This window comes from Lampetra planeri, chromosome 25 (genome assembly GCF_965212315.1).
Source record: "Lampetra planeri chromosome 25, kcLamPlan1.2.h2, whole genome shotgun sequence".
Lineage (NCBI taxonomy): Eukaryota > Metazoa > Chordata > Hyperoartia > Petromyzontiformes > Petromyzontidae > Lampetra > Lampetra planeri.
In genome coordinates this window covers 7,046,720-7,074,247 of record NC_136131.1, presented here as the reverse complement: position 1 = coordinate 7,074,247, position 27,528 = coordinate 7,046,720, and the positions used below count along the sequence as shown (strand labels likewise).

General features: G+C 54.5%; 2 protein-coding genes across 2 annotated transcripts in view; one reads left to right on the top strand and one right to left on the bottom strand.

The window, feature by feature from the left end:
- The first annotated feature begins 3,501 nt into the window (after positions 1-3,501).
- PHF10 (PHD finger protein 10) lies at positions 3,502-18,835 on the top strand. Its single transcript, XM_078606095.1, has 12 exons — positions 3,502-3,582; positions 4,985-7,980; positions 8,791-8,933; positions 9,325-9,408; positions 10,351-10,484; positions 10,985-11,128; positions 11,956-12,065; positions 12,868-13,024; positions 13,796-13,951; positions 16,678-16,786; positions 17,208-17,396; positions 18,238-18,835. The coding sequence occupies exons 1-12, from the start codon at positions 3,547-3,549 to the stop codon at positions 18,321-18,323; spliced, it is 4,344 nt and encodes a 1,447-aa protein (XP_078462221.1). The 5' UTR covers positions 3,502-3,546; the 3' UTR covers positions 18,324-18,835.
- Positions 18,836-20,350: 1,515 nt separating this feature from the next.
- The window catches only part of LOC144727347 (uncharacterized), a 31,282-nt gene continuing 24,104 nt past the window's right edge, over positions 20,351-27,528 (bottom strand). The window contains exon 13 of the mRNA XM_078606094.1: positions 20,351-27,346. The gene's annotated coding sequence lies outside the window, so the exon portion shown is untranslated. The remainder of the gene's footprint in view (positions 27,347-27,528) is intronic.

Sequence of the window (27,528 nt, the reverse complement as noted above, 5' to 3'; positions counted from 1 at the left end):
CTCCGGTTAAAAACCATACAGAGGCCGACCAACTTGATTTCTCGAGCCCCTCTAAGCCGTCGCTATGCCTCGGCATGCCACAGCCCCCAAATGACTTCATACCTCCGTCTCCACGACGTTCGCACTCTCCCTTGTTGTCGCAAGTCAGGATTTAAAACTCACCTTCTTTTAGGACTGTTTGTTGCGTGTGTTTAGTTTGTTGTCCTTTTCCGCGCACCTCCGATGAGCACGGTTGGCTACGTACGGTGCGAAAGAAGTCCAACACACGTACGTACGCGCTCGTCTGGCTGCTAATCTGTCACCAGTCTCGCCCATCGCTCACTGCCGAGCCCTTTCTAGCGGCGTGTGTCCGGCAAAGCACAACTTTATCCTTCTCAAGGGTCACAAATCGCGTTCTCTTGCTTCACGCATCCTCTCTCTTTCTGCCACTCACTGAAATTCCGAGCATTCACCTCTCCGCGCTGCTTTGCTTATCGTTGCCAGCTTGTGTTCCCCGTTCCCCCGTGTCAGAGTTCCGTGCGTCCGATCCACGTTATGCACCACGGATTACTCCACGCATGTTCCTCTTCACGCAGGTAAATCATTTCTTTACGGCAGGGGTGGGGAACCTTTTTTCTGCAAAGGGCCATTTGGATATTTATAACAGCATTCGCGGGCCATACAAAATTATCGACTTAAAAATTAGCCCGTTATATTTGGTCAAACATTTAATTAACTCGCCCCTAATGTGATGGCTGAAACTGCTTCTCTTTGGTGAGGCGTGTGATGTTAGCTGGTATTGATGATGTTGCTACTCGCAACTGCTTTTGCAGGTTTGCTCCGAGATTTATTGAATTTCGAGTCCCGCCTGCGGTTGCCTTGGCAGGGCCACACCAAATGATTTCGCGGGCCATATACGGGCCCGCGGGCCGGACGTTCCCCACCCTTTGCCTGAGTTTACGCAGTTATTACGACGTTTTTTTAACAAAATCCCCTGCAGCACCATATATTATCAACAGAGGTCGCTATTGCTCTATGCCCCGCGACCCAAGACCTCGCCTGCCTTGACCCATCAATCAAAGCGAATGCCAGCTCCCTCCCTCTGAGACTGGAAGATGGGGCTGTCGAACGTTTAGACAACTGAATTGTACAATGAGCGGTTTATAAAAGCAACGTGTCCAAACATTATTTTGTTTAGCAATATTTATGCGGTTTTGTCGATTTCTCCTTGCCAATTCGTTACGAGTACAGCACACCGGTGCGTTGGAGAGCAAAGCCACAACATTTACAATCTGTCTTTGCTTTGATTTTTCCGTTTGCGTCAGTGCCCTCTAATTAGATTCTTGCTTTTGACACGTTTGGTGACGGGTCACTTACGATTATTACACCCTCAGGAATAATCAGGGCGGCCCGCTCGATTCGAACAGCGAACCTCTGCTATAGAGCGGCGAGCGCCCTGCCGCTGGGCCGTGTCACAACCCTGGTGGTACCTGTTGAGTCTCCTCGCCTGCTCAAGCAAATCAACCTGAGGCCTGGTTAATGGTGAGATGATATTTGTTTTAAATCAAACCACTCTTGGAACTTGTCCCTGCCAAAAAACCAGGACGTTTTGGCAGCTTTGCCCAAGCGAAGTTCTCGTTTAACCCCGGTAATTCCACACACACACACCACAGCACAGGATAATCCCGCAGTGGTGACTGAAATCAATTCCAGTTAGTTACTCAAGAGGACAAAGCGAGCGTAAAAAGTCACTGGTGGAATTGGGTAACACGGTCCCCTCAATTCGTGCCGTGAGGGGGTCACCTTGGGACGATGCGAACGCGATGAGTCCAGCACCGTACGAGTGCAGGGCTGGTTAGTTGTTGAGCCACCATTCTTGCGGCTTGGTCAGAGCGTAGACACGTGGGCTTAATATTACAAAACAATCGTTCACGTTTGTAAGGTGACGCATTTCATCCGTAGATCCCAATGCACCCCAGTGTATGGAAAGCAGGAAACAACCATAACCTGTAGGACACACGGACAGGACTCGGGGTGAGTGAAGGCCAATTTAATAAGGTGCGATTTCAGGACGGACTTAAATATCTCTCACGACTGTCTTGTTAGCAAAGGCAGAGAGCATTGTTCCAGTCTGGGAGCTGCACAGAGGCAACAGCCCGATCACTCACTCAACTAATCGCTCACCCACTCACCTGATCACTCACCCACTCACCCGATGACTCACCCACTCACCCACTCACCCGATCACTCACCCACTCACTCGATCACTCACCCACTCACCCGATCACCCACTCACCTGATCACTCACCCACTCACTCGATCACTCACCCACTCACCCGATCACTCACCCACTCACGCGATCACTCACCCATTCACCCAATCACTCACCAACTCACCCAATCACTCACTCACTCACCCACTCACTCACCCGATCACTCGATCACTCACTCACCCGATTACTCACTCACCTGATCACTCACCCACTCACTCGATCACTCACCCACTAACCCGATCACTCACTCACCCGACCGCTCACCTGATCAGTCACCCATCCACTCGCTCACCCGCGCACTTACTCGCCCACTGTGACACGAACCACCTCGTGAGTGACAGTCAACAGGCTGCACCAGCAGCACTCGCAGCAATACGAGTCGCGTGCAACAAGTCGCGCGGCTAACCCCGACCCACAAAAACTCGTCGGTACAGCCCCCCGGCTTCATCATTCACGCCACTCACGCTGGTGGTGAACTCATACCTGTCAACCCACACGGTTTATGGGGCCGTCCATAAATGACGTCACGCACCTAGGGGGGGGGGGGGTGTCAGACATTTGTGACGATGTGTGACGAGGGGGGGGGTGAGAAATGTGACGTCACATCAAAATGCACAACTTTTAATAAATATAGATAACACGTTCTACTTAATTAAATGTTTTTAAATATCTTTTTCTCCTACAACATCAGAGTGCAGCGTCACATTAAATACGCACTACATTGACAATAGTTTAAAGCAATTTGAAGCATGTTTTATTTTCAAAAATATGGATTTGGGGTTGGGGGCAGATCTTTGTGACGTCATATTTGAGGGGGGGTCTGACTTTTTGAGACGCCGTGTGACGAGGGGGGGGGGGGTCAAAAATCGTCCAAAATCGCGTGACGTCATTTATGGACGGAAATTGAGTCCATACGCCGAACAGCCGTTTCAATACGTGCAAAAAAGTTATATTTGTTTGTGATTCTTCCTTGTGATGGCACTTTGTAGGATGAACGTTGAGGTGAATAAGGGGTTGACAGGTGTGTGAACTGCCAGCTCCAATTTGCGAGTCAGATCAACGCAAAGTTGCCCATTGCATCGCGCAGAGTCATCGTTCGCGTCGTGCTGGAGACCATACCAACAAATACCTAAAGTTAACAACACATAATTTAAGTTCCCGTCTGGTATTTGACGACACGCAGCGCCAATATTTACATCCACAAATTTACGAAGCGCGTTTCTCGGGACGCGTTGTCCGCGCGAGGCTTCCGTGGATCACGTGGTCCCCGGTAAATTAGGAGGGGGGGGTGGAAGATGGCGTCTGGCGGTGACACTCGGAGCGGAGACCCGGTCAGTGGCTCCCCCTGCACCCTCTGCCCCTTGCTCCCCCTGCACCATGCTCCCCCTGCCCCCTCGCCGGCTCCCCCTGCACCCCCTGTGCCCCCGGCTCCCCCGTGCTGGCTGAATCTTCTACTGCTGGTTAGCTGCCTCTCGCTGCTCCTTACGCCCTCTGCTCCTCACGTCTCCCCTCGTCCTTTCTGGCTGCTTCTCCCTCCTCATCCTCATCCCGGCGTTCCCACCCCACCCCCCCATTGCTACCCCCCCCCCCCCCCATTGCTACCCACCCCCCATTGCTACCCCCCCCCCCATTGCTACCCTCCCCCCCCCATTGCTACCCCCCCCCCATTGCTACCCCCCCATTGCTACCCCCCCCATTGCTACCCCCCCCCATTGCTACCCCCCCTGCCCATTGCTACCCCCCCCCCATTGCTACCCCCCCCCCATTGCTACCCCCCCGCTCCCCATTGCTACCCCCCCCTATTGCTACCCCCCCCCCCCATTGCTACCCCCCCCCCCCCCATTGCTACCCCTCCCCATTGCTACCCTCCCCGTCCCTACCCTCCCCGTCCCCTGCTGTTCCCCCACTCTCCAACTCCCCTCATAACAATTCCCCATACCCCACCCGTTACCCCCGTTACCCCACCCATTACCCCCCTCCCCCGTTACCCCCCCCTCCCCCGTTACCCTCCATCCTCCCCCCCACACGCTGTTCCCCCACACCCCCCGCTCCCTCGCCCCCACACCGCCCCCACCACGTTCCTCCTTCCATCTCCTCCAGTCGCCTTCGTTGCTCCCCACTCTGCCCGCATCTCCCCTTGCTGCGCTCCTCCTCCGCAGCAGCAGCAGCAGGTGCTCTCTGATTGCTGCTCTGCTTGGGGCTTCTCGTCCACCGGGGTGGCAGCAGCAGCAGCAGCTGTAACAGTACCACGCGTCACTTGTTGTACTTGGTGCCGGCTCGTGTGCCCATCCACTGCCGGACGAGGGCCTCGGTGGCGTAATTAGACCATACTTCTTCTTGGTTCTTTCGGTAAAGTCACGCAGAATGGAAATAATGAGGACGGCTGCTTGCGTTGTGGCCGAAACGTCGTGAGAATTATTTTATTATGTTTTATTTGTATTATTTTATTACTTCCATTCTACGTGACTTTACCGAAAGAACCAAGAAGATGAATCCCTGCAGTCACGAAAGCTTTAAATCGAAATAGACCATACTTCGCCACGCTGGTTAGTGCCAGTTGGCGACTGCGTGGAGCGTAGAAGTGGGAACGTTGAGAGCAGCAAACAACAATGGACGTTCCTGCACTGCCCTCTGCTGCCCATCACAAACATAAACTGACGGGAAATGCTCTGACCGTTGTGAACGCGCGTTTGAGGCGTCGTGTGCGTTTTAACCGGGTGGTCTTCTGGACAGGCCGAGGAGGAGGACGGCTCTGGGAATACGGGGGTTGCCCCAGCACCACCACCAGCTACAACAGCTGCACCGCCTTCGGACAGTGGTGTAGCTGGGACTACACCACCACCTCCTCCTGTTCCACTGCCACCCGTCTGCCCTTTACCACCGGAATCTGAACCCCGGCAGATTGAGACCCAGGAAAGAGCGGCCCCCGATTCGGCAAAGCCACAGGCAGCAGTACCAGCAGCAGCAGCAAGGAATGTAGCACAAGCGGAAGCACGGGTGACCAGTGCGGCAGTGCTACAGACGGTGGCACTCGGAACGACAGCGGCAGAGACGGCAGAAGCAGCCGTGAAAGCAGTCCCAGCGGCGGCAGCGGTGCCAACGGTGGTGGTGGCGGAGGTACCCGATGAGGTGGTAGCGCCAGCAATCAAGGCTGCACCGTTAGCATCGGCTGCAGCGTTAGCATCGGCAGCGCCGTCCGCAGCATCGTCATCCGTGGCGCCGCCATCACCAGTGCCAGCAACTGCATCGACGTTGACAGGGGTGCCATCGACATGGACAGCGGCATTGACAGCAGCAGCAACATCGTCAACAGCAGCAGCAACATCGTCAACAGCAGCAGCAGCAACATCGTCAGCAGCAGCAGCAGCAACATCGTCGACAGCAGCAGCAGCAGCAACATCTTCAACAGCAGCAGCAACATCATCATCATCGACAGCAGCAACATCGTCGACAGCAGCAGCAACATCGTCGACAGCAGCAGCAGCAACATCTTCAACATCAGCAGCAACATCGTCGACAGCAACATCATCATCATCCACAGCAGCAGCAACATCGCCAGCAGCAGCAACATCTTCAACAGCAGCATCGTCAGCAGAAACATCATCGACAGTAACATCATGGACAGAAACATCATTGGCAGCAGCGAAATCGACAGCTTCATCAACAGATATCCTACATACAACGACAGCAGCAGCAGTTCCAGCATCATCATTGGCAGCAGCGACATCGACAGCTTCATCAACAGATATCCTACATACAGCGACAGCAGCAGCAGTTCCAGCATCATCATTGGCAGCAGCCCCATGCACATCGACAACAGCTTCAGCAGTATCATCAACAGCAGCCCCAGCTACAGTAGCATCATCAACAGCAGCCCCAGCTACAGCAGCTTCATCGATAGCATCATTGACAGTAGCGTCAATGGCAGCAGCACCATCCACGTTGACAGCGGCATCAACAGCAGCAGTAGCAGCATCATCAACAGCAGTATCCTCCACAGCAGCATCACCGACATCGACAGAAGCATCACCGACATCAACACAGCCAATGATAGCAACAGCAGCACGAATAACATCGACAACAGCACCTTTGGCAGCAGCGTCAGCGACTGAAAAGCCAGCATCGGGAAGCAGAGAGGCAGCATTGCGCACGGTGATAGTGGCGGTGGGGGCTGTTGTATCTAGAGACGAAGGGACCAAGAACGAGGGGACCTCTGCGGTCATAACACGGGGCGTGGGGGAGCACATGGCTAAAGTGACGAGCACGGGGGATGCGAGAGATGACGGGTTTGTGCCTCAGGACGTGGAGATGGAGGAGGTGAACGAGGTGGATCCACGCACGTCCATGACTAGTCAGGAGTCTGTGATTCAGAAAAGTGGAGCGTGCGTGTCTGAGACCCAGGAGAGTGGAGGCCACGGGGCTGTGACACAGGAAGAAGAAATGGAGACGTCAGAGACACAGGAGGCTCGATCTGAAGTTGGCGGAGCATTGGAAATTGGTGCGGAGGAGACCACAGCACCGGAGGCTGGAGCTCAACAGGTTCTGACACCGGAGGTTGGATCACAGAAGGCCGACACGCAGGAGACTGGAGCACAGAAGGCCGACACGCAGGAGGCTGGAGCCCAGAAGGCCGACACGCAAGAGGCTGGAGCACAGAAGGCCGACACTCAAGAGGTTGGATCACAGAAGGCCGACACTCAAGAGGTTGGATCACAGAAGGCCGACACGCACGAGGCTGGGGCTAAGAAGGCCGACACTCAAGAGGCTGGAGCACAGAAGGCCGACACTCAAGAGGTTGGATCACAGAAGGCCGACACTCAAGAGGTTGGATCACAGAAGGCCGACACGCACGAGGCTGGGGCTAAGAAGGCCGACACGCAGGAGGCTGGAGCACAGAAGGCCGACACTCAAGAGGCTGGAGCACAGAAGGCCGACACTCAAGAGGCTGGAGCACAGAAGGCCGACACGCAGGAGGCTGGGGCTAAGAAGGCCGACACGCAGGAGGCTGGAGCACAGAAGGCCGACACTCAAGAGGCTGGAGCACAGAAGGCCGACATGCAGGAGGTTGGAGCACAGAAGGCCAACACGCAAGAGGTTGGAGAACAGAAGGCCGACACTCAAGAGGCTGGAGCACAGAAGGCCGGAACGCAGGAGGCTGGAGCTAAGAAGGCCGACACGCAGGAGGTTGGATCACAGAAGTCCGACACGCAGGAGGGTGGAGCTAAGAAGGCCGACACGCAGGAGGTTGGAGCACAGAAGGCCGATACGCAGGAGGGTGGAGCTAAGAAGGCCGACACCCAAGAGGCTGGAGCACAGAAGGCCGACATGCAGGAGGCTGGAGCTCAGAAGGCCGACATGCAGGAGGTTGGAGCTCAGAAGGCCGACACTCAAGAAGCTGGAGCACAGAAGGCCGACACGCAGGAGGCTGGAGCACAGAAGGCCGACACCCAAGAGGCTGGAGCACAGAAGGCCGACATGCAGGAGGTTGGAGCTCAGAAGGCCGACACGCAGGAGGTTGGAGCTCAGAAGGCCGACACTCAAGAGGTTGGAGCTCAGAAGGCCGACACGCAAGAGGCTGGAGCCCAGAAGGCCGACACCCAAGAGGCTGGAGCTAAGAAGGCCGACACGCAAGAGGCTGGAGCTCAAGAGACTGGGACCCGTCCGACCAAACGGCGGCGGTTGGGGTCTGGTGACAGCTCTCGGAGCAGCGACACCATCCAGGACGTCAGGTGAGAGCTCACCGGTGGCGTTCAATTAATCCGTCATTGCACATTTACAACAAAAGTCCAGTCCTGCGTGTGTTTTCGTGTCCGTTGGAATGCCCCGTGTGGTAGCTTGCCGACTGCCGATCAATCAAATTGGAACGCGCCGTGCGTTTTGAACATCCGCTTGCGGTTGATGTTAAATTTTTACAAACATGCAACCAGGTTCCATTGTCAATCCCAAAACGTGTGGAATCATTTGATTGCGGCAACTATTATCGAAAAATCAATAGTAGATGTATAACCCGTTTGCTTTTTTGCATTGAACAGGATCCCATGGTTGAGATGGAGTGTTCTTGCTCGTAACACTTGGTAACCCAGCAGCAGCCTGACTGCTGATGAGGCCCCGGTCAAAACCGGTCCACAGTTTGCTCGCATAAATAAATGCTGTTGCTGGATAATTATGGTGTGGAAAGTCGATAGGCGGATGGACATAACATTTTCTAGTTAATTGTGAAGATACAGGACGGAGTTCTGCTTGGACCATATTTTCTTGCAGGTAAGGCTTAGAGCATTGCACAGTTGTGTAAGTTGTTAAATCTACCGTATTCTCTAAAAAACTGGTTGTCATCAGATGACATTTTTAAAATGTAATCCTCATCAAGCCCCATGGTGTAAACAAGTGCAGTCTCCTCTCTTTATCTAATCCGTCTCTCTACCGGCCTCTCTGTTTATGTGCTATGAAGAAGGGCCATATGATAGATGTTTCTTTTTAAGGCAACACACAGTATTATTGGCAAATGCGTTGAGGTTTTTTCCATGTAATCCGCTCCGTAGCTCGGTGTGCAGTGGAGCATTCTTCCTGGCCGAGATGCTCGTGGAGTACAAGTGGCCTTCGGACGACGGGGGCGAGTACTACATGCTCCAGGAGCAGATCAGCGAGTATCTGGGGGTCACCTCCTTCAAGCGCAAATACCCAGGTGTGCCAGCAATTACTCTGACCCAACCCCCATCACTGGTAGTTGTAAAAAAAATCCTCATGAAATCACCATCATTTGGGCGGCAGGGTGGTGCTGTTGTGGTTACACCTGTGCCTCACAGCAAGAAACACCTTGGCTCAATGCCTGACTCGAATGCATTTCTGTGTGTAGTTTGTATGTTGCCCCCCCCTATTCTGCACGAGTCTCCTCAGGGTTCTCCGATTGGCCAGCCACCCCCTCGCGTGCGATGCTGGCCTTCATAGGTGTTTGCTCACATCACTTGTATGTATGTATGTTGAACATCTTTGGGACTGTACGTAGCCAACCATGCTAATGGTACAGTCTGTTGAAGACAATACTGGGGATGTTTGTCTTTGTGTGTGACGCTCAGACCTGGAGCGACACGACCTGTCGCACAAGGAGAAGCTGCACCTGCGCGAGCTCAACGTCATCACGGAGACGCAGTGCACGCTGGGTAAGCGGGGCCCACCTTTCGCCCCCGCGCTGTGCGAATTTGCACTCGTTGACTGCGCTAGGTCGCATCGAGAGGTCAACAAACGGGCCGGGTCGTTAACCTTGGTACAGAGAAACTCGGGAGAGAGGAGAGAGAGAGGACAGCATCGTGGCACAGCGTGGAACGAAGCAAACGGGGCCCAGCACCAACAATGACTCTCTGGGGTAGTCAAGCAGCACCAATGAGCCCCCCAGGGCATCCTCAAATGGCAGGGCCCCTTCACCAACATCAGTGTTTGTATGGTGGGCCGTCACGTGGTCCGGCGGTAGCGCATTTTACTATTTCCGCAGTTCGAGCTCAGCAGCCAAACCTGGTTTATGCTGCCGGGTGCATTAACGATAAAATACGGCTTCCTTAAAGATCTCGAAACGTTATTCCAAATGGAGCAGGCCGTGGTGTGCCGGCGGCATGGTCATCCCAACACTGCCCCGTACTGGCAGACGGATGCTCACTTGCAGGCTGGCGGCGGGTTCGTCTTGTGCCTCCACAAGGCTCCCAGGAGATGTTACTGCACGGCAGAGATCGCAACCGGGTACCCGATACCCGTACCCTACCCGATACCCGGCTACCCGTACCCGGCCGGGTACGGGTGCGGGTACCCGTTTGCGACCCTGGTGCGGCCGGGTACGGGTAGACCGTGAGTCACTGGTGAGTAACTGTTTGTCACTCATTTCCCAACGTCTTGTCTCTTCTCACAATTCAAGTTCCTAGAATCAACCCACCCGCGCCTGCAACATGGCTTCATCCCAGAGGTCGCAATCAGGTACCCGATACCCGTACCCTACCCGTACCCGGCTGGGTACGGGTAAGGAATCAAAACCCGTTTGCGATCTCTACTGCACGGGAGGCGCGGTGTAATTATTAAAATGATGCCGATGGGTTTTGTGCGCTCACGCGTGTTAGGGCTGACGGCACTACGCAGCGACGAGGTCATCGACCTACTGATGAAGGAGTACCCCACCAAGTACGCCGAGTACGTGACCGTGCTACAGGACCGCGAGCGGCAGAGGATCACCGACCGCTACAAGGAGTACTCGGTGAGTGCTTGTCTGAAGTTTTAATGAAAAATAAATATGTTTAGTGTTGATCATGAATAAACTAAGTATGTGTGCTTGCTTTAAAATGCTGATGTATAGGTGGGTGAGTGGGTGGATGGGTGGGTGAGTGAACAAGTGAGTAAGTGGATGAGCTAGTGAATGTACAAGTGGGTGAGTAAACTTGATTTGAAGCTTTCGTGACTGCAGGAATTACTCTTTGGTTTTTTCGGTAAAGTCACGAATAAAGAAAATAAATTAAATAATAGACTACGACGTTTTGATTGCAACACAAGCAACCATCATCAGGTAGAACGTGACTTTTCCAAAAGAACCAAAGAGTAAGTGGGTGAGTGTATGAGTGAAGGGGAGGGCGATTGAGTGAGTGCATAAATTTGTGAGTAGCAAATGAACACACGAGTGAATACATGAGTATGAGCGAGTGAACACCTGAGTGTATTTGTGTGAGTGAGTGAGTGAGTGAATGTTTTTGCTGACCACAGCAACAGCAGAGCAACCAGAAGGTGGAGCCGGGCAAGGCCCCCGAATACATGAAGAAGGCCGTTCGCAAGGCGGCCGAGTACAACCTCAACCTGAACCGCGAGCGCCTGGAGGAGCGGCGCGCCTACTTCGACCTACAGACGCACGTGGGGACACGCGGACGCACCAGGGGGACACGCGGACGCACGGGGGGACACGCGGACACACGGGGGGACACGCGGACGCACGGGGGGACACGCGGACGCACGGGGGTACACGCGGACGCACGGGGGGACACGCGGACGCACGGGGGGGACACGCGGACGCACCGGGGGGACGCACGCGGACGCACCGGGGGGACGCACGCAGACGCACGGAGACGCACGGACACATCGAGACCCAACGGACGCACAGACGCGTGGACATAGGGCTTTCGCACAGACGCTATGACACGCTCGCTCATGGACAGATGCGCATGAACACACGGACACACGAACTCATGGATGCACTTGCACGTCCAAAGCTGTGGATACGCGGTGATGTGGACATATTGGCACGTGGTCGACACACTGGCACACGGGTACATTTACAGACATGTACACACAACCAGGTGGACACACAGGCACTTGGACACACACACACACGGGGGCACACACATTGACAGACATTGGCACACGGGCAAACGGATATATACTGGAATTTGAGTACAAATACTGTACTAAGATCCCCCATATAGCCTTAAGTGCTGTTAGCGAGACACACGGACAAACACGTGTGGTCAGGTACACACAAACACACGAGCAGACAGACTTGCGAGCACAATACTACAAACACACAGACTACAATGACACATGGGCATACTCACACAGGGACACACGGATCTTCTGCTGTCCCATGTCAATACAGACCACACAGGCACATGGACGGGCAGTTGCACATGGACACGTGGACGCAGAGTCACGCCTGTCTCTGTCTCCCCTGTGGCATCCAACAGACAATCCAGTTCCCGTATGGCAAGTACAAGGCCATCGCGCCCGACAAGACCAAGGTCGGGTCCTACCCTGTCGCCCTCATTCCGGGCCAGTTCCAGGAGTACTACAAGAGGTGAGCGTGTACGTCGCTGTCGTGCAAGCGGTCGGGGTTGTGTGTGCGTGTGCGTCTGCATTAACATGGTGGAGAGCGGTGGGGCAGTGGTTAGCTCACTGCGGCGCTACGAACCCAGCGACCCGAGTTCGATTCCCCGCTCATGAACAATAAAAGTGCAGAATATTTTAACGGATCTTGGACAGAGGCACCTAAGCGTAGTGTTGGCCACACCACCCTCCTTGCATTGTGCTGGCGCTCATGGGTGCTCGCGAATAGTACTTTCCCCGAAAGTATCTTAAAGGCTATATGGGGGGTCTTTGTCTTTATATGTGTGTATGCGGAGCGGTGGCATGGTGGCCAATGCTTTGAGCAACTGTTGCAAAGCTCGGACAACGGTGTTGGAGAATTGAAAGCGTTCAGAAGTGCCTCGCGCTGTCTTATCCTCGCCCCCCTCGGTGTGCCGTGCTGGCACTAAAAGGCGCTCACGAACAGCGTTTGCCCCGGCGTTGCACGCGGCTAAGCGGGGGAGATGACTGTTGTCATCATTGTCGTCACTGCCGTTGTTGTTGGTGCGCGTGGGCACAGGCACTAAGCGGGGGGGGGGGAGGGATGACTGTTGTCATCATTGTCGTCACTGCCGTTGTTGTTGGTGCGCGTGGGCACAGGCACTAAGCGGGGGGGGGAGGGATGACTGTTGTCATCATTGTCGTCACTGCCGTTGTTGTTGTTGCGCGTGGGCACAGGCACTAAGCGGGGGGGGGATGACTGTTGTCATCATTGTCGTCACTGCCGTTGTTGTTGTTGTTGCGCGTGGGCACAGGTACTCGGCGAGCGAGCTGCGCTACCTCCCGGTGAACACAGCGCTCTACGCGCCGCCGCTCGACCCCGAGCTGCCGGCGCCCGACAGCGACGGCGCCGACTCGGACGATGACGGAGACGGAGACACGCAGGGGAGACGCGGGGACGACTCGACCTCCGTAACGACCAGCACCCCGGCACCGCTATGCGCACCGTCAGACGTGCACCCTCAAACGTGCACCGTCACACACTGGCACGCACCGGCAAGCGCGCACTGTCACAATGCTGCGTGCCTCCCAATCGTCACCAGTGACATAATGGCCATACTTTCTCACATCATCAACATTATCGGCATCACTTTCTCACATCATCATCATTGATCACATCGGCATCATCATCATCACCATCAATTGCATCGTCAGTGTCATTGTCCATCATCAGCATTAATCTTGAAGTGAATGGTGAACCCAGCTCCCCAGGACACTAGCCCACAACCATTGCGTTGGTCGGAGCACTCGCCTCCCCACAATGCAGTGAAACGTCACAATTTGGGGTCTCACAAACTACTCGCATAGAACACACGAATTGGATCTCATCGCTTCTTAAACGCATCACCGGACCCACGTGTCGCGACGCTCTGAGTGACAACAAATACGTCGTGGACTAAATACCCTTTTATTACAAAGATCTGATTGCAGTCGGCGTTGTATGTATGTTGAACCTTCGCACCATACGTAGACAACCGTGCTAATCACAGGTGCCGATGAATCTTGCCACGCCTGGTTAAGAGGTAAATAGCCCCACCTGTCGTTGTGTGCGGCCGTGCGAACTGCGACGTCCGCCTGTGATCTGCATAGCGAGCCGTGGCGTTGGTCCCGAGCCGTGGGGCGTGTGTCAGGAAGTTTGATCGTTCGTCGCCGTCCCCGCATCTCATTCCCTCCCGACCCTAGGACAGCGGCACGAGCAGCAGCTCGGATGGCGAGAGCCCCAGCGACGCTGCCGAGGAGCCGGCGCCCCCCCCGCGCCCCGGGCCCGGCCGCCCCCCCAAGGACCCGGCGGCGGCAGCCGCGCGCCTGGCGCAGCACAAGGCGGTGCCCGGGTACAAGGTAGCGGAGAAGGCGGCGGCCAGCAGCGCACAGCCGCACGCGGCGCACGCACCGCAGCACACAGAACCAGGCGCCACCACCGCAACCACCACCGCCACCGCAACCACCACCGCCGCCGCAACCTCCACGGCAACCACCGCGCCGTTCCCGCTCGCGCCGCCCACCGCCCCCCTCCCCGGGCCATCCCCCAAGCCACTTCGGGCCGCTCCGTCGCCGGCCAAACCGTCCCCGATTCTAGCGCCACCCTGCACGTGCAAGCACGGCCTGGCGCTCGCCGGCCCGGCCCCGGCCCCCCCTCCCCCGGCGTTGGCCGTGCCGGCGCATGCGGCGGAGGTTGCGGCTCACGCCTCGCCCAGGCCGCCGGCGCCGGTGCAAGCTGTCGCGCCGGTCATCGTCCCGGCGATGACCGTTCCCACGGCAGCTCCGGTGCAGGCTCGCGTGCCGAATGCCGGCGCCCGTCCCTAGTGCCGCTGCTGCCCTCTTCTCCCTTCTACCCCTCGCTGGGAGACGTAAATAACCAAACGGCTCTTACCTTGTAGCTATACGCACCAAAGCCGCGGTGTCCCAGGCTGTCAGAGCTGCAGGTCTTGAGGCTTCGTTGATGACAACACAGCCTGTACAGTCGTGGTCGGGTGCAGCGTTTGAACGACATCACTACCGGTCCTGCTCGTTCCCGGTCGCGACGAGTGGGCTTTGGCCACTTCCTCTCAGCTTCAGCGTCACACTCCACAGGAGGCGAATTACTCGGTTCATGTCGAACTTTTACAGTTTGAACTATATTCGTGTCACGTTTCTGATCTGTTTCCTTTTTAGAACCTCGATAAAATTCGATATCAGTCACTCGCCCATTTGGTCACGATTGCCAGCATTAGACGTCACTGTAGCGACATCAAGAGAGAGAGAGCTACACTGTCATTTTGCTGAAATTTCCAAAGCATCTTTAAAGAAGCTTCAAAACTTGCTTGGAACAGCCCAGGACACAGAATAGTGTAGCCACAAGATAAGAGCCAGTTTGTTTGACATGCATATTACCTTAATTTCCATACGCACCTTTCCAATTGCCGTGGTGGTGTCCAGACGCTGCCCCGATGAGTGGGGGTTTACGTGCCCTACCTCCCACGTAGGTCCACAGATCTCACGGAGCTCTCGAGCCATTGTAGTTCACAAAGTTCACTTGGCCCACGGAACCCGCGTGGCCCCTGTGGCAGAGATCTCCTTCTCATAGAGACCCAAGTGCACAGCCGCACACAGAACCGAGCTGATGACAGCCCGACACGTTTTTTTGTGTGTTCAGAACACGAACCGTATAACGATCACTGCTATACCCTCTCTGTACATAGATGTGCGTGTATGTATATGTTCTTACTGTTACTAACATAGCTGTTGGATGTCATCAGTAACGCAAACGCAGGCACTTTTAAAGAAAATATAAGATAATTCCCATGCGCCTCTGTGGTTGAGTCCATCCTCTTCCCAACGTTAGGTCCTCCTCCTGCACTCCCAGCCCTTGCCGACTCCAACCTGAACTCCTAATCTCCTGACCCCCTGAACCTAACCCTTGACCCAAATCCCTAACCTGCGCGCGCACACGGAGGCAAAGACCGCTCGACACTGGGGACTCCTCGGCTGTGCGATCGCTCTCACTGGGGGCCTAAGCCTTCCCGGGATGCTTGAACCGCACGTTGATCTCTCCCTTGGATGCACTTTCTTTTCGTAGCGCTGGAAAAGCACGAGAAAACAGCTTGAGCTTTTTTTTTTCTTATCGTGAGCATGAAGTAGAGTTATTTATTTATTTTGTTTACAAACGATCGTTGACGTGTTCCGGAATTCCGAGTCGTGGTCTGTGTACGCATTGACGGAAGCACTTTGTTGAGTAGTGGTAGCCGCTCCGAAGGATTTTATCGTACTTTCCACTTTTTTTTACGTTTCTGCACTTTGGTAGCGTAGTCCCCGGCATGGTTTGCTGTCTTTTTAAAAGAATAACCACTGTCGTTTACTGTCTTAACGGAATTGCGGTAGAGAGTAAACATTTTTTATACGCTCCCTTCTCCTTTTGTCGGCTTTTGCTGTGTACTGGGCCTGCGACCGGTTCCCGGCTGTGCTGTGCTGTCCTGTTTCCTTGGAGAATTAAAACGTTCTCATGCTCAGCCCCAGTCTCTGTCTGCTCTCTTCTCCGAGCGGCGGCGTTCCGGGCGCGTCGCTCCTCGCTCCCAACCTCCCCTCGCCCCCCCTCCTCCTCCCCCAACGCCAGCCGAGCCCCACGCTATAATAATAACAATACCCTTTGCTTACCCATTACCCAGTAAAGCCTCGTCGAGTCTTGAGTCTCCCTTTTCCGGAGAGTCCGACCACTTGGGGATGTTTGGCCGATCTCGTCAGCCTCTGCCAGGCTCAACTCTTGGCCTCGTTAATGCTCACCTTTGCGAGGTTTCGTTTCAGCGGTGGCCGCTGGCGCTGTTGACGCGCGCGCTCACCCAAGCCACGGCGCCGCCGTGCCTCCGATGGGTGACCGTGGAGGCGCCGCGGCCGTCGTGCAGCGTCAAACCGCACCTCCGCCGCGTTCTCTCCGCTCATCCCGGCCGCAAACGACGGCACGGCCCGGCTGGAAGAAGTGGCGGCGTTGCTGATTGTGCCGCCGGTGACATGAGCTGTAACATGCGTGCGCCACCCCGTCACGGGCAATAACGAGCGACTGCCACCCCCCCCCCCTTGCGTGCCGCCCGTAGCCCAAAGTGGTGTACAACGCCCTGTGCGGCATCTGCCTGAAGGGGCGCGAGAACAACCGCAAAGGCAAGGCCGAGTCGCTGGTGCATTGCTCGCAGTGTGACAACAGCGGTGAGTGTCGACGCACAACGTGTACACCGCACGCGCCTCTTGTGCGGTAGATCTCGAGGCGCCCTGCCCCAGGGGACTTCCAGGTGGCGGCTGTCCCTGCGAGGTTTAGATGGAACGCAGCACCAGCCAGCAAGTGGGCATGGGTGCCAGTACGGGGGGTGGGGGGGGGTGGGGGGGGCGGCGCGGACGGTGTTGCTATGTGGTTTCCTAATTCAAGTAATTTTCAAGGGATGTATAACCTGGACATGCACTATAGCTTCTGCGGGCATCTTCAGGAGTTGAATATTCCTGAGGACGCCCTCGGTAAGCGGCGCGGCGCGGCGCGTGGCGAAAGCTGGAGACGAACAACGCTCAACACGCAGCCCGATGTGTAAAACCTCGCTCGGACGGCCCAGTTTTTGAACGGCCGCGTTGCGCGCAGGCCACCCATCGTGCTTGGACATGAGCAACGAGCTGGTGGCCGTCATCAAGACGTACCCGTGGCAGTGCATGGAGTGCAAGACGTGCGTGGTGTGCGGGCAGCCGCACCACGAGGAGCAGCTCATGTTCTGCGACAAGTGCGACCGCGGGTACCACACGTTCTGCGTGGGGCTCGACCACATCCCCGTGGGTGAGTGGCGTCCGACACGTCACGCGCACACACGTGCGCACGTGCGCATGTACACACGCACGCGGATGCAGGTCCCCCCTGCGCAGGTTGTCTGTCACGAGCACAGTTAGTGAGCGCCCGCACGAAGGCCAGCGCTCCGACGCGTGGGGCTAATTCGGGAGTGGGATTGCCCCGGTAAATCTGCCGTGCAACCCGTCGCAAAGGGAGAACGCAGCATGCAGGCTGGAAGCATTTGTTAAAACTCAAGACTATTAAACTATTCATTTTATTTAAGCCTTTTTATTTTACCGGATAAGGCCTGCTTGAGCTATATAGCTCTTTTTCAGAAGCGACCTGGCGAACGCATGATAGTCAACGAAGTGGCTTTTCGTGTTGACATTTATAGCAGCCAAATACTCTGAACGACACGCCAAAAAGTGCTGCTTACAATCGGCAGGAAGGCACCGCACCGCTCCATCCATATGCCTTGAGTAGACGAGGCTGAGCGTGTTGTACATGCAATGCGGTGGTCACAGGACATGCACGCAGGCATGATGGGAGCTGTGCCTTGCTGCCGTTTGTGAGCAGCACATCGTTTCGTTATTGATGCCCGTTGAGGAGAACATGTCGTGTGTGCTGCCACCGCATGCTGTGGAGTTCGTCAAGACACTGCATCGGGAGTCGAAATCCCGCGTTCACTCACAGCTCGTTGCACATCGCTTAAAGTTTGTTGTGTGCGACACTTTGGGTGAGAACCTGTGAACAAAAGTCACCACTTTGGATGTGTTTTTTGTTATCATCTTGGCCCGAGTCTAATCTGCCTTCATCACCACCCTTGACCTCCCTCCCTCGCCGTGGTCAGGTCGCTGGAACTGTGCGACGTGCGAGGCGAACCCCGTCAACCCCAAGAAGACGGCAAAGCGCGGCAAGAACGGCAAGGACAGCTGATTGGCGCGGCAGAAGAGAGAGAGAGAGATCCGCCGTTCCCCTCCCCTCCTCGCTCCCCTCGACTACCCCTCCCCATCCCGCCCACTGCATCCTCCTTCTCGTACCCGGCAATGCCGCCCCGGGAGACGTAATCAGGTGGTGATGTGCGTAACCTCAGGGAGCCGAGCGGTGAACCGCGAGACTTTGGGGCAACTCTTCTGTGAACCGTCGCTAGTGTCGGTCGCACCGATCCTTAGAAATCGAGGTTGTGGCCCCGAACTTTCTCCGGTTCCGTTAGTGCCAGCACCACGACCACCGCCGCCGCCACTACCACCCACACCCCTCCCCCGGATGCTGGCGATGACGAGGGTGTGCCGAGCGATCCTCCTTGTGTACAGGTCGCGAGCTGCCGGGTAACGTGGCTCTGGCGTTTGTGACTTTTGTACCAAAAATGAGCCGATGGTGCTACGGACGTCTTGAATTCAGGGATCCCGATCTCCTGTTTTGGTTTTCTAATAAAGGTTTGAACCCAAGTTTTGGATTTTTTTTTCTCTCACTTAGTCTGTTCTTGTTTTGTCTTTCTCTTTAGATTAATTTTATCCCCATTAACATATAATTGTTTTCTTATTTTTCGTTGCTGTTAACTAGCGTGGATAGATTGTATTTGTCCAAAACTAAAAATATAGTTCGATATAAAAACAAAAATACGTGGCCAATATTCTACCAACTATAAAGGTTAGTACAGTATATTGGAAATATACTTTCATGAAAAAGTAATGCGATGATGAATTTTGAGCATTCACACGTCCAAAAATGGTACTTCACTCACCTCTCAGGGCAGTAGATAGACGTGGGCGAGTGTGGAGAGTGACCGGTGCGGGAGGGGAACGTGAGAGTTGTGGGGGGAGCCACAGATGACTGGGTGTGGTGAGTGTGGTGATGGATGTGTGCCTGTGGTTGTTGGGCTACCAGACAGTCTGGGAATCGGCATCTGTGTTTGGGTGGCAGGAATTTATTTGTACCGACATCTGGTGTAATTGTGTTGAACGTGATCACGGGATACCGATATGACTGGGTTTGGTCAGTGCAAGAGGTGGAAACCTGGTGTGGGAGTGTGGCGAGTGGTGATGGAAGGGCGTGTGGAAAGGGTAAGCGTGAGTCGGGGGGGGGGGGCAGGATATGGGGGAGTCACAGGATAGCGAGCGGTTGCTGGTGGAGGGGAGTGGGGAGACGAGCTTGCAGGGAGTGGGTGCTGGCGCGGAGCAGGACGGGGGTGATGCATGAATTCAGAGACGCGAGGCGAGGGCGCGTACGCGATGATTTATTCACCCCGAGCCCCGCCACCCCAGACGCTGCGACGCTCCTCTCTGCCAGCCACGATTTACGATTCAGAGTCCTTTTCGCTCTCGGCCCTGATGAAGGTCACGGCTGCCAAACCACCCCCCCCGCCGCATCCCTCCTCCGCCTTCCTTCAGTCTGCCCAGGCTCCCTGCACACCGCTCGAGTTTAGGGCAGTCGATAAAAACCTGCGGTCCACGGGACGGTGGAAAAAGCTACGTGGAACTGCCCATTGCACAAATTGAGATTGTATTCGTGTCTCGTGACAACAACTTTGCTACTCAGCAGGCTGAGCCGCTGTCGTATGTTAATACCCAGGTCACTGCTGCAAATGAGACACGTATTATGGTCTCTTGAGTTCCTGCCTGGTGGAACAAAAGACACCATTCCCGATGACCTTGAACTCGATGATGGTGACAATTTTCTCTGTCCTCTTGTGAATCATTGGGTTGCCCAAAGGCTGTTTTGGAGGCTCGGGGTAAAATTCCAGATGAGGCCTCCACTTCACCTTCTAATGAAGCCCCCTCAGATGTGAAGCCCACGGGCGCACTGCCTCACCTGCCCCCCTAATGGTGCCGTGTGTAATCATAATTGAGTAATTGGCTTAGTACACTTTTAGCTTTGGGATATTTGGATTAGTTTTTTTTTTATCTGGCGAGTTATTGAGTTTAGCAGCTAAAACAGACACCACGACAGGAGACGACCGGGGATATTTTGCAAAACGCATGTTTTATTTCTTATACACGATCATACACGGACGGGCACATGGATGACACCTCCTCCACCCTCCCTCTGCCCTCGTCCCCCTGCCTAAAAGTGTACACAGCCCGCACCATCTCCGACCAAGCTTATCGGTCAAACACCCCTCCGTGAAGACACGCCCCGCGCCACCAGGGCAGCAGCAACAGCAGCGGTGGTGGCCAACGATCATGGGACATGGGAGGGGGCACGGGTGGAGGAGGGTGGCAGACAGATGTTTAAATTAAGTGGACGACGCTCTGAAGAACCATGTTCCACACTCAAAACAGAGCAGTACCAAGATGCGATGCCAACTTATGAGAGCGCGCACGCACGCACACACACATATATACTGTATTTATATATAATATGTACACACGGCAGAGCTATTTAAAATGAAGGCACGGGGAGGTGGGTGGACGGACGGGAGAGACGATGGTGGGTGGACACTGGAGGTGGAGGACGGGTGCAGGAGGGTGGAGGTCAACTCTGGTGGATGGATAGAATTCCACAAATACTTGATGAAGTGAACCCCGCCGTGGACATCCCTCGCTCGCTCTCCTCCACACCTTCTCCCCCGCTCCCCTCATCTCCCACCACGCTCGCCCACCCCAATGCCCCGACTCCCGACGTCGCGGGGGGGGGGGGGCAATGCAGCGCGAGGGAGAGAAGCTCGCAGACTGCGCACCCGCGCCCTGCCCGTGCACCGCTTGGGCCCAGCGGCAGATTAGTGTCATGCACACACACACCCAGTGTAGTGTCCGGGCGGTAATTACAATAGAAGGCAACCCGCACCACGTCCCAAAAAAAACAAAAACTCCTCTACCCACCCACCCGATCACCCACCCACCTGATCACCCACCCACTTAGACATGCACTCGCGCGCGGACACACAATTATCCATCCAAGCACGAAGCCACTCACCTACTCACATCCACAACTTACCCACCAACAACTTCCCCATCTCAATCAGCCACTCGCCCACTTACCTAATCACTCGCCTCCCCGCCCTCTGGTGAAACTACGCACCTACTCACATCCACAAAAAACCAACCACTCACCCACCCACCTACCCAATCTACCCACACACACCCAGGTCACTCACTCCCCCCCCACACATTTACTTTAATCACCCACCTCGCCGCAAAGGCGAGCACCGACTCACAATCCACCTATCCACACGCCCAACCGTTCACCCATCCGCCCGCCCAGCCACTCATCCATTTATCAAACCACCCAACCACTGAGGCATCTCTACACTCACTGAACCACCCACCCCGCTCACCCAGCAATGCGAAAAGGTTCTGTACACGAATAAAATTGGAACTCGCGCCGGGTCCCCGTTCGGTCACGGTCGCAGTTCCTGCTGCCTTCGCGCTCCCCTCCGCCCAAGCGTTTGATTTGAGTTTTTTTTTATTATTCTTGCGATTATTACTCATTTCCAACAGCAGCACAGATTCTAAGGATGATTTTAAACATGAAAAACTAAATAAAGGCAAAACACAACGTCGCCCCCCACCCCACCCCCCCGCAAAAAAACCCCAAGAATAAGCGGACGCATTAACACCCAGAACGCAAAGGCAAAACGTGAAACTTAATAACATCTCTATACACAATATTACTATAGTGACAATTATTAAATTATTACTATGTAAGGGACAAATACAAATCATGGGATGAGAGCGTTGGACAGAGATGTGCGCAGCGCGCCGGGCCCAGAACCGTCTCGGATCGGCGGACAGACGCGCGCAATCGCGTATAAAAGTTTCGGGTTCGAGCCACGAAGGCAGTGCAGATTTAAAAACAAACACGGGAGAGAGCTTTTCTAGCGCGCAGGGGTCACCTGCCGACCCCGACCCTAACCCCTACCCTCCCCCCCCACATCTCTCACCCAGCCTCAGCATCGTCCCAACTCGCCTGCCCAGTCCGCCCTCCACCAAGGTCAAGAGGTCAACATGGGCAATGGCGTTGATCGTGTCACTACCGCACCTGGCCATCGCTTCCTGCAGCAGGGTCACCTGGCTGTCACAGAGTTAGCAGCTCTGCTCTCTACAGTATCGTTGCCACGATATGGCCGAGTGCGATCCCCCCTCTCGCATGGGTGCGTATTCTCCGGGCTCTCATTCATTTGGCATACGCAAAATATACTCATTACAAGGGAAGTGGCCAAACATTTCCCTGCATTAGGAAGTTTGGGGCTAAGTGGGGCTTGCTACTTCGCAGGTATTCGCCGTTGTGCTGCTGTGCATCTCTCCGATGTGTTTCTGGGTTGTGCCGCTTTGCGCCGTTCCACCGCACGATGTCAGACGTTCCGCTCAACTCGCCGGCAAGCTTCTTCAGGAACCCCCGTTTGGTTCCCGAACAAGTCCCAGCACGCGCAACGGAATTTAAGACAACGCGCCGAACAGAGCGCGGTACGACCCGAAAAATACCACGCACATCAGAGAGAGCCCAGTGAGGCTTCCCAGGGTAGACAAACCACTGCTTCCAATTCTCATCGTGTACTGCACACCGAGAGATGCGCACGGCAGGCACCGCAAACACAAAACCCAGCGCCACTACCACCACCACTCCCCCCTGATTAGCGACGGTCACCCAGAGCGTGCGTGCTATTGACGGCCTGGTCTCATGCCAACGAACATAATAAATCAGACATCGGGGGGGGGGGGGGGTGAAAATTACACCCAAAAAGCAAAAAAATGTCAACAAAAACACTGCTCTAAACCAGAACGTAAACAGCAGCAGCAGCTACAGCCACGGCAACTTTGACATCTGCTGGTGAATGAACCTGGCAGTGATCAAGAATCTTAGCTCCACCCCTCAACACCCCCCCAAGGGAGATCCAGACAGGTTTCAACCCCCAACCGCCTCTTCTCACCTGAGCCATGAGAGCGAGAAGCATTAGGGGCCGTGTGGGGCTGGCTCAAGGGAGGGGCAGTTCCAGAAATTAGGAAGTACACCTGGGCCACTCAGAGAGACACGTGGGTAAACGCATTCCTGACGTGGCCCTGTTCCACTTGGGCGCCAAACGCCAACCGATTGGGGGCTGCACTTCAAACAGAAGTTATGTCCCCCCCCCCCCCACCTTTCTCGACGATGCCCGTAAAACACGGCGGTGTCGGACACACTCGGACCCAACTCACTTTGTGTCACCGACGCCACAATGGCGACGGCGCGCGTTCGGGTTTTGTGTCCCTCAAACCACCCGACTCTCCCACAGAGCAATCAATTTTTTCCTAAGACTACGACAACTTCCGAAGCGACACCGGTCACGAATCATTCGGTTGAATGTGACGGAGGTTGCATAATTTGTGTAACTGCCCATGAAGCACCACTGCGTGGTGTGTGTACACGTTCGATTGTGTATGTGCATGCGCACACACAACCATATTATTACATGGACAAAGTATACTGTACATGCATAAAGCGTGTATGTATGTCAAACTTCTTTCGCACCGTGCATAGCCAACCACGCGAATCGGAGGTGCGTGTACGTGCGTTTGCACGCAGGACACTGTGCGTTGACCGCGTTACTGCGCGCGTGCATGTGGACACAGCATGCCTCGGGTACGTACACCGCGCTGTGTGCACGCACACGCGTACACATTGCGCTTTTAGGTGCACACAGCAGCACACCGCGTGCGAGCATCACACGTGTAAAGAGTCACCTCCCATCGATGCTACACATCTACACATCGTCATGCCATTCGGGGGGTCACGATTCTACCCAAGAATTAATTCTTCTCCATCTCGTTTAAGATTGCCTGCGAGCTAACATGGAATATAAATCAATACAGAGAACATAGGACCGCTGCTGTGGCTGTGCTGTCATGCGGCTCTCTCCGGCGCGCATTTGGAATACGCGTTTGCGAGAGGTTAAACCTAAACCAGATTTTGTTTCCAGTCGCTTGGAGGGACGTGGTTGGTCCCCACGGCCTTCATCATCATCGTCCACACGAAGGCCCGCCGACGAATCTCCAAGTCGTTGCCTCGCTCGGGGAGGCAAATTAATTTTAACTGAATTTTATTACTTTTACGCAATCGCTCCCTGTACGATTTAAAAATAAAATGTCTCCGTGTCCCTCAGGGTATGGGAGGCACTTGCATAGCGAGCAAACTTGACAACTGCGTTGCGAGTCGTAACATCCATCTGTATCTGGAGCCAACAAAATAAACTGATTAAAACAACAACACCACAATAATAACATCGGTAATGCAAACACAAGCACGGTCGCCGTGAGGTCAGGGCGAGAAGGGAGGTAATCCGACATTGTAGATTTATCCCAAAAATAAGATCAAACCTGGCCTGAACGTGGCTTAAATACCAAGCAAATGTAGCCCAAATCCAGTCTAAAGGCAGCCTGAACCCAGTCTGAACCGAGCTCCAATCCGGCTCAGAACCAGCCCCAGAACAATCTAAATGTAACCCAAACCCAGTCGGTGTCTCGTCTAAACCCGGCCAAAACCCATAGAGAGTTCAGCCGAAACCCAGTCCCCAAACCAAAAGTCTGCATCTCTCCGAAGCCTTGCCGCAGCCCAGCTCAGCAACGACCGACGGTGCGACAACTGAGGTGGATTCCTCTACAGGTCAAGTGGGAGCGCACACAACCGAGAAGGGGCTGCGAGGCCGCTCTGCGTTCACTCGTGTTTCCAGAATTACGTCGTTTGTAAAAAGCAATTAAAGCTTCCCTATCGCCACGTGGAGCAAGAGTGGGGGCGGGGGCGGGGGCAGTGTGAATTATAATCCCATGTGAAGCCCACACTCCAACCCACGAGACCCCAGCTAGGACTGACAAAGCAATGAACGGCAAACCAGAAGCAGCTTCTGCAAGTGACAGATGTACGAGACTATGTGAGCGTTTGTCATGCCTATGTGTATGTGTGTGCATGTGCTTTTCCTGGCCATGCTCTACATCCGTGATACAGGGTTTTTGCACCTCTCTTGTGCCTCCCCAAGGTTGACTCCGTCATAAAGGAGTACCTTGCATACTGTGTGAGTATCAGCATTTGGGAGACAAAGTCATTTGGAGCTGGGCCATACCAACCCCTCCCCGTGTTTCGTGCCAGCCTTGATAGGTGCTCACGAACAGCACTTACTAACGTTACGAATGGATCATTTTGTACACTCCTACACCTAAACCGTGACTGTAATTATCTCGAGTTCGGGAATCGCAAACAATTAACTCTTTTTGATAATAAACCTCAAAATCAATGCCACCACCAGGGCCCTCCCCTTGTCTGCAAGCCTTTGACAAACGCAAAAAAAATTATACACAAATTAAGAGAAAACACAAAAAAACATAAAGCGCCATGTGTAATATATATATAGAACTCATTCAACCCTCCACCTCACGATTCGAACCCAAGTCTAACCCAGCGAATCTCACCGTCCACGTTCAAACTCTCATATCAAAGAGGCTTGAGTTGCAACCAGGACTCTCTCCCAGATAATTAAGAGTCTTAACTAAATAATTAAGTCATTAATTAGGCTTAAGAGATGTGAGCCACCTCACCCAGTGAGCACCTTGGCTAAAAATTGGGCCCACAGACCTCTTCCCAGCATGCCAGGCCCACGTTTTCCACCCACAGCGCAGGTGATGGTGTGAGGGGGAGGGGGGAAGTGGGGAGACAAATGCGGTCGGGCACGCGCGACGCTCATCACGCGATACATGGGCGGCAGGCAGGGGTGGACACTCCGCCGCTTCAAGTAAAGAAAAGTTAACTGCATGCACGCGCGATCGCCATTCCCACCATTCCCCACCGCTCCCCCACCGCTCCCCGCCACCAAAGCCACCGCCGTCGTTGGCATCGTCGCCGGCGCTGGAGGCCTCCCCCACCCCGTTGTGCCGACGAGGCCCCCGACGGCAACATCCCAACCGACGCTGCGCGCTCGCACCGAACACGTGCAACCAAATTCAGGATGCACGGGATTATGTGAAGAGGAAGAGGGCGGGGAATATGTTCTCAAAATAATCAAATGTTCGTCCAGCAACGAACGGAGGAGTTGGGACGGCAGAGTGTGCAAAACAGCAGTTTTGTGCCCTGATCCCGGCCGCATCACCGCCTGCGCGACCCCGGTGCTCGGAAAAATAAAGGAGACCTGTGCACCCCCCCCCCCACCCACGTTAAGTAAATATATCAGCCTCCAATTAAAGCTTTGGATGTGTGGATTTAGTGACGCTCAAGCCTGAACTATGAGTTAGTGTACATTTCAAATTGGTCACATGTACATCTGTGACAACGTTGCATGTTCTCTTGATGGTGTTCTTCCCCTCCTGATATCCCCACTCGCCTCCTCATCCACCCCTCACTCTGCCGCTCCTCCCTGTCTGCTCTTTCCCACACTTTCTTCATTTTCTCCATACCTCCCCTCTCACACTTGCTCTCCTCATTTCCGCTCCACTCTTCTCCCATGCCTTCCCCCTCTCATCATTCACCCTGTCCTCCGAGTCACCTCGTGTCCATTAATACCGCTCTCCTCCTCTGTCCCTCTCCCCTCCTCGCTCTCCTTCCCTTCACGCTAGTCATCAAGCCACCGTAACGTCCAGTGAGAAATCACAAATCAGTGAAACAACAACGGCAAGGTGAGAATGGAGGGTGAGCAGGCTTTGGATGTGTTGACCGTTTAGGAATCACACGGACTAGAGACTCCAGAATCGCCAAGAGGAGCCCGCAAGGCTTCCTGTACATGGCGAAACAAAATCTTGCCATGGCAGTCTTTGGTTGGAAAGGGATGGGGTCGACGGCATTGTCCGAGGATGTGTGCGAGTGTGTGAGTGTGTGTGTGTGTGGACTTTAAAGAGCGAGTCTCTCGATGAATGAATCGAAGGCGGAGGAGCGACGGGGTGAGATAAGACGTCAGCCGGGACGAAGGGAAATTAAAAATTCAACAAATTTCAATTCGCAGAAGTTCAGGGCGTCCCGTGAGGCGTGGAAGGGAAGCCACGAATTAATCTTCCCCCGAAAACCTGGAATCACAACACAATCATCAGAACAGTTAAAACAACGAGGTAAGAGTTACAATGATAAATTACAACAACGATGTCATTTATATATCCGGAAATATCTGACGAATAAACAAAAAAAAACGTTTAGGATGGTCCTGAAACATTGGCAAGGCTGGACAAGTGCATTCACGAGTCTGGCCCCA